General features: G+C 45.7%; 1 protein-coding gene across 1 annotated transcript in view; it reads right to left on the bottom strand.

The window, feature by feature from the left end:
* LOC134934569 (sodium/nucleoside cotransporter 2-like) overlaps window positions 1–17,830 on the bottom strand; it is a 176,247-nt gene that overhangs the window by 122,394 nt on the left and 36,023 nt on the right. Inside the window, exons 5-9 of the mRNA XM_063929981.1 lie at window positions 17,609–17,722; window positions 17,356–17,433; window positions 16,660–16,740; window positions 14,901–14,981; window positions 13,338–13,463 (exon numbers count right to left, since the gene is read on the bottom strand). Coding sequence (XP_063786051.1) covers window positions 13,338–13,463; window positions 14,901–14,981; window positions 16,660–16,740; window positions 17,356–17,433; window positions 17,609–17,722 — 480 coding nt within the window. The remainder of the gene's footprint in view (window positions 1–13,337; window positions 13,464–14,900; window positions 14,982–16,659; window positions 16,741–17,355; window positions 17,434–17,608; window positions 17,723–17,830) is intronic.

The raw sequence follows: 17,830 nt of genomic DNA, 5'->3' as shown, positions 1-17,830 counted from the left end.
TGCAGTGTCAGACAGGATGGCAGATTTAAAAAAATAGTCCCCAAACAGCATATGATGCAAAGAAAAAAAGAGGTGCAATGAGGTAGCTGTGTGACTAAGCTAAGCGACCCAAGTGGCCGACACAAACACCTGGCCCATCTAGGAGTGGCACTGCAGTGTCAGACAGGATGGCAGATTTAAAAAATAGTCCCCAAACAGCACATGATGCAAAGAAAAAAAGAGGTGCAATGAGGTAGCTGTGTGACTAAGCTAAGCGACCCAAGTGGCCGACACAAACACCTGACCCATCTAGGAGTGGCACTGCAGTGTCAGACAGGATGGCAGATTTAAAAAAATAGTCCCCAAACAGCACATGATGCAAAGAAAAAAAGAGGTGCACCAAGGTCGCTGGATGGCTAAGCTAAGCGACCCAAGTGGCCGACACAAACACCTGGCCCATCTAGGAGTGGCATTGCAGTGTCAGACAGGATGGCAGTTTTAAAAAATAGTCCCCAAACAGCACATGATGCAAAGAAAAAAAGAGGTGCAATGAGGTAGCTGTGTGACTAAGCTAAGCGACCTAAGTGGCCGACACAAACACCTGGCCCATCTAGGAGTGGCACTGCAGTGTCAGACAGGATGGCAGATTTAAAAAAATAGTCCCCAAACAGCACATGATGCAAAGAAAAAAAGAGGTGCAATGAGGTAGCTGTGTGACTAAGCTAAGCGACTAAAGTGGCCGACACAAACACCTGGCCCATCTAGGAGTGGGACTGCAGTGTCAGACAGGATGGCAGATTTAAAAAATAGTCCCTAAACAGTACATGATGCAAAGAAAAAAAGAGGTGCACCAAGGTCGCTGGATGGCTAAGCTAAGCGACCCAAGTGGCCGACACAAACACCTGGCCCATCTAGGAGTGGCACTGCAGTGTCAGACAGGATGGGAGATTTAAAAAATAGTCCCCAAACAGCACATGATGCAAAGAAAAAATAAGATTTTACTCACCGGTAAATCTATTTCTCGTAGTCCGTAGTGGATGCTGGGAACTCCGTAAGGACCATGGGGAATAGACGGGCTCCGCAGGAGACTGGGCACTCTATAAGAAAGATTTGGTACTATCTGGTGTGCACTGGCTCCTCCCTCTATGCCCCTCCTCCAGACCTCAGTTAGGATACTGTGCCCGGAAGAGCTGACACAATAAGGAAGGATGTTGAATCCCGGGTAAGACTCATACCAGCCACACCAATCACACCGTATAACTCGTGATACTATACCCAGTTAACAGTATGAAATACAACTGAGCCTCTCAACAGATGGCTCAACAATAACCATTTAGTTAGTCAATAACTATATACAAGTATTGCAGACAATCCGCACTTGGGATGAGCGCCCAGCATCCACTACGGACTACGAGAAATAGATTTACCGGTGAGTAAAATCTTATTTTCTCTGACGTCCTAGTGGATGCTGGGAACTCCGTAAGGACCATGGGGATTATACCAAAGCTCCCAAACGGGCGGGAGAGTGCGGATGACTCTGCAGCACCGAATGAGAGAACTCAAGGTCCTCCTCAGCCAGGGTATCAAATTTGTAGAATTTAGCAAACGTGTTTGCCCCCGACCAAGTTGCAGCTCGGCAAAGTTGTAAAGCCGAGACCCCTCGGGCAGCCGCCCAAGATGAGCCCACCTTCCTCGTGGAATGGGCTTTTACTGATTTTGGATGCGGTAATCCAGCCGCAGAATGCGCCAGCTGAATTGTGCTACAAATCCAGCGAGCAATAGTCTGCTTAGAAGCAGGAGCACCTATTTTATTGGGTGCATACAGGATAAAAAGCGAGTCAGTTTTCCTGACTCCAGCCGTCCTGGAAACATAAATTTTCAAGGCCCTGACTACGTCCAGTAACTTGGAATCCTCCAAGTCCCTAGTAGCCGCAGGCACCACAATAGGTTGGTTCAAGTGAAAAGCTGATACCACCTTAGGGAGAAACTGGGGACGAGTCCTCAATTCTGCCCTATCCATATGGAAAATCAGATAAGGGCTTTTACATGACAAAGCCGCCAATTCTGACACACGCCTGGCCGAAGCCAAGGCCAACAACATGACCACTTTCCACGTGAGATATTTCAGATCCACAGTTTTAAGTGGTTCAAACCAATGTGATTTTAGGAAACTCAACACCACATTGAGATCCCAAGGTGCCACAGGAGGCACGAAAGGGGGCTGAATATGAAGCACTCCCTTTACAAAAGTCTGAACTTCAGGCAGTGAAGCCAGTTCTTTCTGGAAGAAAATCGACAGAGCCGAAATCTGGACCTTAATGGAACTTAATTTTAGGCCCATAGTCACTCCTGACTGTAGGAAATGCAGAAAACGACCCAGCTGAAATTCCTCTGTAGGGGCCTTCCTGGCCTCACACCACGCAACATATTTCCGCCAAATACGGTGATAATGGTTTGCGGTTACTTCTTTCCTGGCTTTTATGAGCGTAGGAATGACTTCCTCCGGAATGCCCTTTTCCTTTAGGATCCGGAATTCAACCGCCATGCCGTCAAACGCAGCCGCGGTAAGTCTTGGAACAGACAGGGCCCCTGCTGTAGCAGATCCTGTCTGAGCGGTAGAGGCCATGGGTCCTCTGATATCATTTCTTGAAGTTCTGGGTACCAAGCTCTTCTTGGCCAATCCGGAACCACGAGTATCGTTCTTACTCCCCGCCTTCTTATTATTCTCAATACCTTTGGTATGAGAGGCAGAGGAGGGAACACATAAACCGACTGGTACACCCACGGTGTCACTAGCGCGTCCACAGCTATCGCCTGAGGGTCCCTTGACCTTGCGCAATATCTCTTTAGCTTTTTGTTAAGGCGGGACGCCATCATGTCCACCTGTGGCCTTTCCCAACGGTTTACCAACAGTAGGAAGACTTCTGGATGAAGTCCCCACTATCCCGGGTGTAGGTCGTGTCTGCTGAGGAAGTCTGCTTCCCAGTTGTCCACTCCCGGAATGAACACTGCCGACAGTGCTATTATGTGATTTTCCGCCCATCGGAGAATCCTTGTGGCTTCTGCCATCGCCATCCTGCTTCTTGTGCCGCCCTGTCGGTTTACATGGGCGACTGCCGTGATGTTGTCTGACTGGATCAGTACCGGCTGGTTTTGAAGCAGGGGTTTTGCCTGACTTAGGGCATTGTAAATGGCCCTTAGTTCCAGAATATTTATGTGCAGGGAAGTCTCCTGACTTGACCATAGTCCTTGGAAGTTTCTTCCCTGTGTGACTGCTCCCCAGCCTCGAAGGCTGGCATCCGTGGTCACCAGGACCCAGTCCTGTATGCCGAATCTGCGGCCCTCTAGAAGATGAGCACTCTGCAGCCACCACAGTAGAGACACCCTGGTCCTTGGAGACAGGGTTATCAGTTGATGCATCTGAAGATGCGATCCCGACCACTTGTCCAAGAGGTCCCACTGGAAGGTCCTTGCATGGAACCTGCCGAATGGAATTGCTTCGTATGAAGCCACCATTTTTCCCAGGACTCGTGTGCAGTGATGCACCGATACCCGTTTTGGTTTTAGGAGGTCTCTGACTAGAGACCTCCTGCGGGAGAAACACTTTTTTCTGTTCTGTGTCCAAAATCATCCCCAGGAACAGTAAGCGAGTGGAAGGAACCAGTTGTGACTTCGGAATGTTTAGAATCCAGCCATGCTGTTGTAGCACATCCCGAGATAGTGCTACTCCGACCAGTAACTGCTCCCTGGACCTCGCCTTTATAAGGAGATCGTCCAAGTACGGGATAATTAAAACTCCCTTTTTTCGAAGGAGTATCATCATTTCTGCCATTACCTTGGTAAACACCCTCGGTGCCGTGGACAGTCCAAACGGTAGTGTCTGGAATTGGTAATGGCAATCCTGTACCACAAATCTGAGGTACTCCTGGTGAGGAAGGTAAATGGGGACATGCAGGTAAGCATCCTTGATGTCCAGGGATACCATGTAATCCCCCTCGTCCAGGCTTGCTATAACCGCCCTGAGCGATTCCATCTTGAACTTGAATTTTTTTATGTATGTGTTCAAGGATTTCAAATTTAAAATGGGTCTCACCGAACCGTCCGGTTTCGGTACCACAAACAGTGTGGAATAGTAACCCCGTCCTTGTTGAAGTAGGGGTACCTTGACTATCACCTGCTGGGAATACAGCTTGTGAATGGCCTCTAGCACAGCCTCCCTGCCCGAGGGAGTTGTCGGTAAGGCCGATTTGAGGAAACGGCGGGGGGGGAGGCGCCTCGAATTCCAGCTTGTACCCCTGAGATACTATTTGAAGGATCCAGGGATCCACCCGTGAGCGAACCCACTGATCGCTGAAATTTTTGAGGCGGCCCCCCACCGTACCTGGCTCCGCCTGTGGAGCCCCACCGTCATGCGGCGGATTTGGAAGAAGCGGGGGAGGACTTTTGGTCCTCGGAACCTGCTGTGCGTTGCAGCTTTTTCCCCCGTCCTCTGCCTCTAGACAGAAAGGACCCGCCTTTTCCCCGCCTGTTTTTCTGGGGTCGAAAGGACTGTACCTGGTAATACGGCGCTTTCTTAGGCTGTGAGGGGACATGGGGCAAAAATGCTGACTTCCCAGCTGTAGCTGTGGAAACAAGGTCTGAAAGACCATCCCCGAATAACTCCTCACCCTTATAAGGCAAAACTTCCATGTGCCTTTTAGAATCTGCATCTCCTGTCCACTGCCGAGTCCACAAGCCTCTCCTAGCAGAAATGGACAATGCACTTATTCTAGATGCCAGCCGGCAGATCTCCCTCTGTGCATCTCTCATGTACAAGACTGAGTCTTTTATATGCTCTACGGTTAGCAATATAGTGTCCCTGTCTAGGGTGTCAATATTTTCCGACAGGGAATCTGACCAAGCAGCAGCAGCACTGCACATCCACGCTGAAGCAATAGCTGGTCTCAGTATAACACCAGTGTGTGTATATATAGACTTTAGGATAGCCTCCTGCTTTCTATCAGCAGGTTCCTTTAGGGCGGCCGTATCCGGAGACGGTAGTGCCACCTTTTTAGACAAACGTGTGAGCGCTTTATCCACCCTAGGGGGAGTTTCCCAACGTGACCTATCCTCTTGCGAGAAAGGGAACGCCATTAGTAATTTTTTTGAAATCACCAATTTTTTATCGGGGAAAGCCCACGCTTCTTCACACACTTCATTTAATTCTTCAGATGGGGGAAAAACTATAGGTAGTTTTTTCTCTCCAAACATAATACCCTTTTTTGAGGTACCTGGGTTTATTTCAGAAAGGTGTAATGCCTCTTTCATTGCCTCAATCATGCAACGAATGGCCCTAGTGGACATTAAATTTGACTCATCGTCGTCGACACTGGTATCAGTATCCGTGTCGACATCTGTGTCTGCCATCTGAGGTAGCGGGCGCTTTAGAGCCCCTGATGGCCTTTGAGTCGTCTGGGCAGGCACGAGCTGAGAAGCCGGCTGTCCCGCATTTTCGTCAAATTTTTTATGTAAGGAGTCGACACTTGCACGTAATTCCTTCCATAAATCCATCCACTCAGGTGTCTGCCCCGCAGGGGGTGACATCACATTTACAGGCATCTGCTCCGCCTCCACATAAGTCTCCTCATCAAACATGTCGACACAGCCGTACCGACACACCACACACACACAGGGAATGCTCTTAAAGGAGACAGGACCCCACAAAAGCCCTTTGGGGAGACAGAGAGAGAGTATGCCAGCACACACCAGAGCGCTATAATAATGCAGGGACTAACTGAATTATGACCCTTTATAGCTGCTTATAGTATTAAACTGCGCCTAAATTTAGTGCCCCCCTCTCTTTTTTACCCTTTCTGTAGTGTAGACTGCAGGGGAGAGTCAGGGAGCTTCCTTCCAGCGGAACTGTGAGGGAAAAATGGCGCCAGTGTGCTGAGGGAGATGGCTCCGCCCTTTTTCGGCTGACTTTTCTGCCGCTATTTTCTGTATTCTGGCAGGGGTAATTACCACATATATAGCCTCTGGGGCTATATATTGTGGTTATTTTGCCAGCCAAGGTGTTTTTATTGCTGCTCAGGGCGCCCCCCCCCCCCAGCGCCCTGCACCCTCAGTGACCGGAGTGTGAAGTGTGTAATGAGGAGCAATGGCGCACAGCTGCAGTGCTGTGCGCTACCTTGGTGAAGACTGAAGTCTTCTGCCGCCGATTTTCCGGACCATCTTCATGCTTCTGGCTCTGTAAGGGGGACGGCGGCGCGGCTCCGGGAACGAACACCAAGGACGGGTCCTGCGGTCGATCCCTCTGGAGCTAATGGTGTCCAGTAGCCTAAGAAGCCCAAGCTAGCTGCAAGCAGGTAGGTTCGCTTCTTCTCCCTTTAGTCCCTCGTTGCAGTGAGCCTGTTGCCAGCAGGTCTCACTGTAAAATAAAAAACCTAAATTAAACTTTCTTTCTAGGAGCTCAGGAGAGCCCCTAGTGTGCATCCAGCTCAGCCGGGCACAGAAATCTAACTGAGGTCTGGAGGAGGGGCATAGAGGGAGGAGCCAGTGCACACCAGATAGTACCAAATCTGTCTTATAGAGTGCCCAGTCTCCTGCGGAGCCCGTCTATTCCCCATGGTCCTTACGGAGTTCCCAGCATCCACTAGGACGTCAGAGAAAAAGAGGTGCAATGAGGTAGCTGTGTGACTAAGCTAAGCGACCCAAGTGGCCAACACAAACTACCTGGCCCATCTAGGAGTGGCACTGCAGTTTTCTAGCGAGAGGATGAGTGCTTCCATCCTCATGTGAATCTGAACCACTAGCCATGAACATAGGCCAGGGCCTCAGCCGTTCCTTGCCACTCCGTGTCGTAAATGGCATATTGGCAAGTTTACGCTTCTCATCAGACGCTTTTAATTTTGATTTTTGGGTCATTTTACTGAACTTTTGTAGTATACTTGACGACACAGAGGTAGAGCAGTGGACTACTGTATCGTACTGATATATATATACTGGTGGTCAACAAAATTCTGCACCGTCCTCCTACTATATACTGCGCACAACTAAAATGCAGCACAGGTATGGATGCATAGTATACTTGACGACACAGAGGTAGAGCAATGAACTACTGTACCGTACTGCTATATATATACTGGTGGTCAGCAAAATTCTGCACTGTCCTCCTACTATATACTGCGCACAACTAAAATGCAGCACAGGTATGGATGGATAGTATACTTGACGACACAGAGGTAGAGCAATGGACTACTGTACCGTACTGCTATATATATATACTGGTGGTCAGCAAAATTCTGCACTGTCCTCCTACTATATACTGCGCACAACTAAAATGCAGCACAGGTATGGATGCATAGTATACTTGACGACACAGAGGTAGAGCAGTGGACTACTGTACCGTACTGCTATATATATACTGGTGGTCAGCAAAATTCTGCACTGTCCTCCTACTATATACTGCGCACAACTAAAATGCAGCACAGGTATGGATAGATAGTATACTTGACGACACAGAGGTAGAGCAGTGGACTAACTGTACCGTACTGCTATATATATACTGGTGGTCAGCAAAATTCTGCACTGTCTCCTACTATATACTGGGCACAACTAAAATACAGCACAGGTATGGATGCATAGTATATTTGACGACACAGAGGTAGAGCAATGGACTACTGTACCGTACTGCTATATATATACTGGTGGTCACAGCAAAATTCTGCACTGTCCTCCTACTATATACTACAATGCAGCACAGATATGGAGCGTTTTTCAGGCAGAGAACGTAGATATTTTCAGCACACTGAGCACAGATATTTGCAAGCACACTGAGCACAGATATTTGCAGCACACTGAGCACAGATATTTGCAGCACACTGAACACAGAAACTGAGAGAACGCAGCCACGTCCTCTCGCTATCATCTCCAAAGCACGAGTGAAAATGGCGGCGACGCGCGGCTCCTTATATAGAATACGAATCTCGCGAGAATCCGACAGCGGGATGATGACGTTCGGGCGCACTCGGGTTAACCGAGCAAGGCGGAAAGATCCGAGTCTGCCTCGGAACCGTGTAAAATGGGTGAAGTTCGGGGGGGTTCGGATCCCGAGGAACCGAACCCGCTCATCACTACTCCTAACAGGCATATAATTGCAAGGCTGCGTGATACGGATTTGCACAGACACTCTGACGTCTGCATAAATGAGTATACCCTTTCTCACCCCCATTCTGCCTCCTTATTCATAAAGCTTGAAATCTGCTGATAAAGCACATATGCATGCATTTGTTTTCTGAGCAGCTACAGAGCTAAATCATTCAAGATATGCTATGCAAACCGGTGTGGTGCTCCATCTGCATCAGCCCCTCTGTTCCAAGGGTTGGAGGGGGAAGGGGGCGGGGAGGGGGGTTGGGGAAGGATGCCAAGTTGCTAATGTTTCATGAGTAAAGGTTTCCAAGGTGAGACTCCGAGGCACAATTTAATCAGCACAGAGTAATGGGCCCTACACATTAGGCGACCCGCCGCCGAGCTGCCCGACGGCCGATATGAAAGACGGGTGACTCGGCGGCGGGGGGAGGTGACAGGGGGAGTGAAGTTTCTTCACTCCCCCGTCACTCGGCTCCATAGCAGTGCATGCTAATATGGACAAGATTGTCCATATTGGCTTGCATGCATAAGCGACCCTGCACCAACGATGAACAAGTGCGGGGCCGCTAATCGTTTATCGTTGGGGCCTACACACTGAATGATATGAACGAGTTCTTGTTCATTAATGAACAAGAATGTTCATATCGTTCAATTATATCGCCTAATGTGTAGGGCCTATAACAGTGGGCAGATACTATAGGATTGTGATATCTGTTCATATCAACTGGCTGCAAATTTCAAATTGTAGCACAAGAAAATGATTTAAGCAGAGTAGGAGATTATAGTTAATATACCAATCACAATACAAGGCAACTCACATTTGCAAGAACACTACCAAGCAGTAACTATCGCATTGCGGCCCTCCAAACCCTCCTACCGCACCCAGTGCTCTCAGAATTCATCATGGCATGGCTCTGCTGCACATATTCCACATGCCATAACAAACATGGATCCTGAGTGACAGAGCGGAATGGGTGCCGCCATTTTGCCTTTGATCATCTGACCTTCTTGATCCTATCCTGGACCTCATTGTTCCACATGATCATTCCAGTCTGTTCAGTTCCTGAGCACCCTATTTAAACTTTTCAGATGCACTAGACATTGCCAGTGCAACTCGTTTTACTACTTGTTCCTGGTTCCTGGTCAGATGCTCCATCTGCTGACTCACATCCGTGACTATCCCAGCACTGCGCTAGTGCTCACTCGTGGTTCCCAGCTTCCAATTGGTGCTGTAGCTTTCATACCATTGTGCTCTAGCTTCCATTCCCTACACCTGCTGGAGTCCCTGTTGCCTTCCCTGTGTGCAGCCAACCTGTACTAGAGTATCCTAGAGCTATCTGCGCTTAACCAATCTGCGGACATACCGGTTCCCTGTACGCAGTCTTCATCAGTATATTCCTACAAACAGTTACGACTACCTGCTATACCTGTGCAAGTCTCAGCAGCAGCCTGGGTGCTTCCACTCAGTTCAAACTTTCAACTAGTTGATTTAATCTCAGCAACTGTGCTGTCTACAGGCATCCAGCATCCACTGTCATATTTAGCTTGCAGAGGGTGCAAATACTAGAGTGTATTCTGTCTATCATTGTGTTCCTGACACAAGTTCTTAAAGCACCACATATGTTTAGTGTTCTAGGATTTGTCAGTGTTTAGCCACTGTCAAGCACACCATCTGTGCAAAACCTAGTGTTAATCTATCCAGTTCCACTATTCTTGTGTATTCTACTAATGAGAAAGAGTATTATCCATGCACCTAGTTTCACCCAAACCAGCCCTCACCAGTATTGCCCGTCCAGTGCCCGTAACAAATACAGAATCTGACAATATGAAATTAAGTTTATGGGTAAATGGAATAAACATTTCAGTGAGTTACTTGGACAAGAGAGACCAGAATCTGAGAGTCGTAATGCCAGTATGTCTTCTGATGACATAAAGCAAAGGTCTGGAGATTATAATGCTGGTGGCTCTCAGGATAATAATGGCTCTTTGAAAGAGGGTGTGCTACCAGTAAAGCATGCTAGTAGCCAATACAGTGCTTCAAGGTTGAAGGTTAGAGATGTTTCAAGCAGAAGTTGGCCAACTAGTATGCCTGTAAAGATTTAAGCAAGAGAAACCTTTATTCTGTTATGAAGAAACCAAGAAAAAGCCATTCTTGGTCTGAATCAGAAGATTCTGAGGAAAGTTACTTTGAATTCTAAATGCCTAATATATCCAAGAATGAATCTCCAGTACTGGATGTAGAAAGCAAGTAGTTCAAAGAGTACCATAAAGCCAGAAAAAAAAAGAAGAGACGCAAGTCAATCAAGTCTGGATGATGTTTCTGAATATGGTGAAAGGGCTTGATAAGAAAAATTAAGACTTTCCATGAAAATGCCTTGTCCCCAATTTCTCACCCCAGGAGTTTTGAGTTGAGGAGGGGGATGTGTGGCAGTAACATCATAGAGGGCAGTAGTGACCCATGGATTCTGTGGGGGCTGGTAGGATCTGCCCACACAGAGAAGAAAAATGAGGAGACAGTCCAAAGAGGGACTGCTGCAGTCAAGGGAGCCTGCTGCCTATATATACAGCCCAGGTGGGGTTGGGAAAGTCAGTCAGGCTACTTGTGGAGACAGTCCAAGTGGGACTGTAGCAGCCAAAGAGCCCAGTGAGACAGTGGGGGCTAGGAGTCCAGTGTCTAAATCTGCAGTAGGCAGAGAAGACCACAAATCTCTGTGAATAAGCATATTAAGAAGAAGCCAGGCCAGTGGGTTTGAGTCTGAGAAGGTCAGTGAGAGACAGGGCCAAGGGCGTAGCTACCATAGGTGCAGGCAGTGCAGCTGCTATGGGGCCCAAAGCTGAGAGGGGCCCACCTTCCCTGTCTCAGTTACATGTGTTATTATACATTTTTCGCCACTGGGTGGTTCGTAGGGGTCTTTACAAACTTTTTCCTTGGGGCCTGCAATATATCTAGGTATGCTCCTGGACCTGCTCATTGTAGTGTGGTATAAAATGAACTGGAGGGCATATTAATGTTATATAATATGAACCAAGGAACTGTAATGAGGCACAATATGAACGGCGAGCACTATACATAATAATGTGAATTGGGGGTACTGTGTGGCATAATATGTAATGGCAGCTCTGAAATGTGACATAGGGTGAACTTAAGCACTACTGCGATTCATAAAAGAAACTAGGGCACTACTATGGGGCATAACATTAAATAAAGCTCTACTATGGTTCAGAAAATGAACTAGGGCCCTATTATAGGGCATAAAACTGCTGCAGAGAAGTGTCTCTCTACAAGCATTGGGAAGGGGGCCCCTTCAAAATGTTGCTATGGGGCCCACAATGTTCTGGCTGCGCCCCTAGACAGGACTGAGACTTTATGGGATATTCAATCAGCCCCGTCACTGTCGGGTGATAAGTCTCGCCGGGGGGGAGGGGGGGGGGGCTAATTGGCCCCGATAAGCCGGCGTGTGCCACGGCTTATCAGGAAGTTTGTTTCACCTGCCTCCGGTGAAGCAAAATCCCCAATAACAGCCCCGTTTTCTTTCGAAAAACGGGGCTATTTCACCCGAAAACACACAGGTTTCACTGAACCTGTGTGTTTACGGGTATAAAAGCACATTTTACCAGCCAAGCTAATTGAATAGCCCGACCGCAGCATTCGAAGAAACATCGGGGGTTTTTACTCCCAATGTCTCTTCGGGGCAAACTGAATATCCCATTTTATGTGAGAATTTGCATGCAGACTAGCTGCCAATTGAAGAGAGTGTCCAAGAAGTGAGGTAGTGCCCTGCATGGGGGCTAGGTTGTTTTTGTTTTTTGTTCACGTATTATGCTGAAAGTAAAGGCCCGTACACACTGGTCGATGTATCGGCCGTTCTCTTGAACGGCCGATACATCGCGGGACCGTCGGCCAGTGTGTACGGGCGATACGTCTGTGAACTCCGTCGTTCACAGACGTATCGCGTCGGCCGCGCAGCACAGCCGACAGCCAATATATCTAACGATATATTGGCCCGTCGCTGTGTGTGTACGGGGCGGTCGTCCGACCGCACGTACACATGCTGCTGCGGCGGCCGGCAGTGATTGACAGGTGAACTGGGCGGGCGCGAGCGCCCGCCCGCCCAGTTCATGACGTCAGTCCCCCGACGGATCGGGCTGTGTGTATGCACAGCACACTGCCCGATCCGTACATAGATATATCTGCATATCAATTGATCTGCAGATATATCTAATAGTGTGTACCCACCTTAAGACTCCATTTGTTTCATTTGAACTTGAAAAGCTGCATGTTGCTCCTGATTCAAGTACTAAACACTGCACCACTAAGCACTCTACTCAGCTGATTGCCCTAAAATTATCCCAATGGATTTACTTTATTTAAAACAGATGCTTTCACATATAGGGGGAGATGTATAAAGCCTTGGAGAGTGATAATGTGGATAGAGATAAAGTACCAGCCATGTTACAGGCTGTGGGGTAAATGTATTACCAGGCACTGATCATGCCAGTAATTCACTTCCTGCTTTGCCTTTATACCAACGGAATACGCAATGGAATATGCTGCGCTATATAAGAAACTGTTAATAAATATACTGAGGCGGAGCAGGAAGCAATAGCTACAAGGTGTATCATCATCTTGTTTGCCGGAGTGAATACTTCCCCCACCGGCGATCATTGTCAGCCACCCACAGTGCATCAACCTAGTGCTAATGTGCTATGTCTCCCCTCCTGGACGCCTCTAGTGCAGAGATCTCACTAATATCACAAGTTCTCATGTGCGCAGTCCAGAGCAGGCAGCCACAGCCAGGTAAGAGCTGTGTATGGGGCAACAACACCTGCAGCTGTCAAAATCGATAGCTGCAGGTGTTGGAACAGTAAGTGTCACTGACCGGTCTTACATTGCCCCCACACATCGGTATGCTATCTTACAGATAGCAGCGTCGATAGTGACAGGGGCACATAGCGCCCCTGTCACCTTGCACACACCGCTGCTGTAATACATGGGGAAAAGTGGTATCAGTGCACATAACTTGATGGGGGATAATACATTTACCCCTATTTTTGTAAATGACAGAAGCTGACTGGTTGGCAGTTTATATAGCCACTTTATCACTCTCCAAGGCTTAATACATCTGCCCCACAGTCACATTTAACTATGTGATTATGCAAGTAAAATGTACAAACTGCAGTAATAGACATATATGGAAACCATGGAAAGTAATAGGTCATTTTCTTACCCCAAAAGAAATGTATGCACCCATTACGCTGCCAGCTATAGTCCCAAAGCCACCAGTCATTACAGCGTGGATTTCAGATTTGGTCATTTCCGGTAAGTAGGGCCGGATAAGCAATGGTGCTTCTGTCTATTATATAGCACAGGGGAAAAAAAACATATGTTTTCACTGAGACATAATTGACAACAGTGGACAGAAAGATACACATAAAAGACAGAGATAAGAAACAGTAACTTAGCAACAAATGTAGCATTTGGTGCATTTTTACATACTGAACATACAATATAAATGTCTGAAAAATTTAAAGTTGTTCATACTGTGGGCCAGATGCATCATCGCATAGAAAGTGATAAAATGGAGAGTGAAAAAGTACCAGCCAATCAGCTCCTAACTGCAATTTTTCAAACACAGCCTGGGATATGTCAGGAGGGACCTGATTGGCTGGTACTTTTTCACTCTCCATTTTATCACTTTCCAAGCGATGATGCATCTAGCCCTGTATCTCAAGATACTGTGGGGGATATTCAATTGTTTGAAAAGTCGGTTGAGTGTCTATTAGATAAAAAAACACAGACACCCAACTGACTTTTCAAACAATTGATTACCCCCCTGTATGTCCAACTCAAAACACAACAATATTTTTACATCCAATTTATAAGTGGATATTTATATAACCAACTATATTGTAGAGTTGTTGGTTGGCAGCGTTATAAATGTGACGGTCCATTACCCTATCGAACAACCGCAGCAAATTCACATAATATAGCTGCAACACTAATGAAAGATCTTACAACTGGGTCAATATACAGATAATCATAAGCAATGATACAGTGCTGGCCCCATTAGCATGTACATTCCAGCACCTGCAAAATATACCCCTCCTAACCAACGTATCTATAGATGCACCCAGGTTTCATAAAGTTGCATCTCTGGGAGGAATGCTATATCCCTATATAGGTTGAGTATCCCATATCCAAATATTCTGAAATACGGAATATTCCGAAATACAGAATTTTTTGAGTGTGAGTGAGATAGTGAAACCTTTGTTTTCTGATGGCTCAAGGTACACAAACTTTGTTTAATACACAAAGTTATTAAAAATATTGTATTATAACTAAGACCTTCTGGCTGTGTGTATAAAGTGTTTATGAAACATAAATGAATTGTGTGAATGTAGATACACTTTGTTTAATGCAAAAAGTTATTAAAAATATTGGCTATAATAACCTTCAGGCTGTGTGTATAAGGTGTATATGAAACATAAATGCATTCTGTGCTTAGATTTAGGTCCCATCACCATGATATCTCATTATGGTATGCAATTATTCCAAAATACGGAAAAATCCGATATGCAAAATACTTCTGGTCCCGAGCGTTTTGGATAAGGGATACTCAACCTGTACTGTACTGCAACTTGACCCGTTTTGTCTCTGCAGGCATAAGCGACTCCAAGTCTAATATATGCACACGTCTAAAAACAGCTAGGAAATGTATATATTTATGCCCCACTAATATGTATATATTTAGGGCCTTTGTGGGATTCATCAGGATTCATCTTCTATTTACCTGTCCAACAAAAATATTGCCAGCCACACTGAGTGTTTCTGTGGCCGTGGTTCCCATTGTAACTTGCATGATCCAAGAAATCTGAAAAACATTTTTAATAATTAATTCACTAATTGAACAAAAAAGGAATAATAGAAACAGTATTACAGTATGTCCCCAAACACTGAATACTTTGAGTTTTTTGATTCAATTATGAGTGATGGCGGCACTTTGCGGGGCAATGGCGGCACTTTGCGACCAGCAACATCTTTTTCTCTTAGCAGTAGCAGTCTGTGCTTGTGACTCAGGGGAGAACCACCAACCCATGTATGTCTAAGGTATTTTTCACGCAGATGGCCTTATAAAAAGGAACAGGTAGTTGGTTTAGTGATTGGAATATACATACTCCTTATTCTCCCTGTATCTCCTTCTTGATTTACCTTACCCAGGTTGGAGGAGAGGGAGGGACCATGTGCCTAATTCAGACCTGATCGCTGTGCTGCAAATTACACTGTCCTGTGATCAGATGGTCACCGCCCAGGGGGTGGGTGAAAATTTGCCCCGTGCAAGTGTGCGATTGCATGTGTATTCCCCTAAGTCAGCGGACAGCTGCAAAACCGTTCACATCACACTCACCATCAAATTATTTTTTCCATATTGTGCAGTGTGTGCACAGCCCAGGACCTACTCCTACAGCGCAATACAAACAGGCTGATTGGGCCGGAGCTGATGTCACACACCCGCCCTGAAAACGCTTGGGCATGCCTGCGTTTTTCCTGACACTCCCAGAAAACGGTCAGTTACCACCCACGAACGTCCTCTTCTTGTCAATTACCTTGCAAACAGCCGTGCGATTTAAATTTTCGCACAATCCTGTCGCACATTGGCAATGCACGTACACATCCCGTTGCATATGCATGGCAGTAGTTCAATAATCGCTCGCTGTGCGAAAACGCACAGCAGCGATCAGGTCTGAATTGGGCCCCTAGTTCAGATCCTTTTTCCCTTTCACCTCTCCCACTTTTTTCAACTGATCGCCAACATCACTAATATTCCCTTGCACCCCACAGAGGTGAGCAGGAAAATTGGCCATGTTTGAGCACTGTATTTTACCGCATAGTGCAAAGTTGGATATAGTAGAGAACTGAATGCGGGCCTAATAATAGCAGCTGCACATAATATGGTGCATTCACCTTCACTACTTTGGTGCAAAAGTAAGAACACATGTATGCGTGGTCAACATAGAGATCCTGGGCAGGCACCCTTCAAAGGACATCAGACGGTAATCTCTAGTGGTTCCGGATCCCTAGTGTCTCTCGAAAGCCTGACTGTCACCAATGCCCACATTGTGGTCAATAAGAAGTGTAATAGCTCAAGTAGCCAATAGCACTTAGAAAAAAACTAATTCTGCTTTATAATATTGAATACTATTAAGCAACATGATATCAATAAATGTGTTATATAATATGTTTTACTTTTCCATCCTGATATCCAAGCTAATTGGAGAGACTGAACCACTGAATTTTCAAGTTAAACTATAATTTCCATATATGTAAATCATACATACAGTAGGTTACATTATATAAATCCAACAAAAAAAGCATACATTTGAGTTTTGCCATGTACAGCCTACAATAAGGTAATGCTGATGAAATGCAATACATTAGTGCCATACTGTAGCTGAACAATCTTTATATTAGAAATATCAGTTTTAATGGGTATTCTAGTTTATTCATCCATTGGACACCAAATAATACACCCCAACAAGCAAGCCGCTTACCTTAAGAATTACGTACTGCATTATGCCAATATAATAGAGGACTGACATCACACAGCTAAAGAATACCACAATAGGAAGGGCCTGCAAGGAAGAAGATCTGAAGAGTTACATAAATCATTAAATGCTTTGATTTGGATATAGTTTCAAACATAACAATATTATTTTTGTATTGAACAGTAAGCCTCCAGGTACTGGGCTCAATATACTGTAGTACAATTGGTCTCCAGGTAATGGGCTCTAACTTGTATGCATGCAAACAGGAACGTAGCACTTTATTGTATGCCAGCCACAAAACAATAGATTGTATTATCTACAAGAACCAAATAATGGACCTGAATTGTATACACTGGAATGGGCTCAGCACAGGTGCTTTTATCTGGTACGTCATGTATGGCAGGACACTAGGCTAATCTAGTGTGTGGTTAAACTGTTCTGGAATAATGTATGTGGGGGGCACTTCTGACACGTGGTTTTCTGTATGAAACACTGTTAAGTATGAATCTGTGTAGAAGGGTGGAACAATAAATGGGGCTTACACAAATATAATGGTATGATGAGGAGCAATGTTTTCTGACTCTGGGTACTAAAACAGCTGGTCTCACTAATGGTCATGTTTACAGACTTTTTCTGTAACATGAATAAATACATCTGTACTATTATCTAAGAACTACTGGGTTTACTTTCACCATTACAAACCTGAAAAGCGAATACGTCTTTAATTAGAGTTTCTCCAAAAACAAATCCTGAGCCAGCAGTTGTATAATTTAGGAAAGTCTGCAAGAGACAAGGATGCATTAATGCCACTACTTATCATCTAATTTACTTACTGTTTATTCATTATAAATTGATGTCAATTATAACAAACAAATCTATTAGAATTAATCAGAGAAATGCCTATAATTATAGAACTTTAACAATGATGTCGCTTATGTCATGGAATGAAAACTACCTGAATTTGTTCACCAAGAAACTTGAAAGCATAGTAACCTGGCTCAGTTCGAATAATAAATATTCCCAAAACAAACTCAAGTCCAAGTCCCCAAAACACTGCCCGCCATGACACCTAGGGAAGACAAAGGATAATGACGGGTTAAATGTCAAGGAATTAATGCAATATCTTTGGTCAGAGATTGCCAAAGTATCATGTATACAGTATATAGGTAAAACAGAA

This window comes from Pseudophryne corroboree, chromosome 6 (assembly GCF_028390025.1).
Source record: "Pseudophryne corroboree isolate aPseCor3 chromosome 6, aPseCor3.hap2, whole genome shotgun sequence".
NCBI lineage: Eukaryota > Metazoa > Chordata > Amphibia > Anura > Myobatrachidae > Pseudophryne > Pseudophryne corroboree.
Note: the sequence above shows the minus strand (reverse complement) of the source record. Positions and strands in the feature narration are given on the sequence as shown.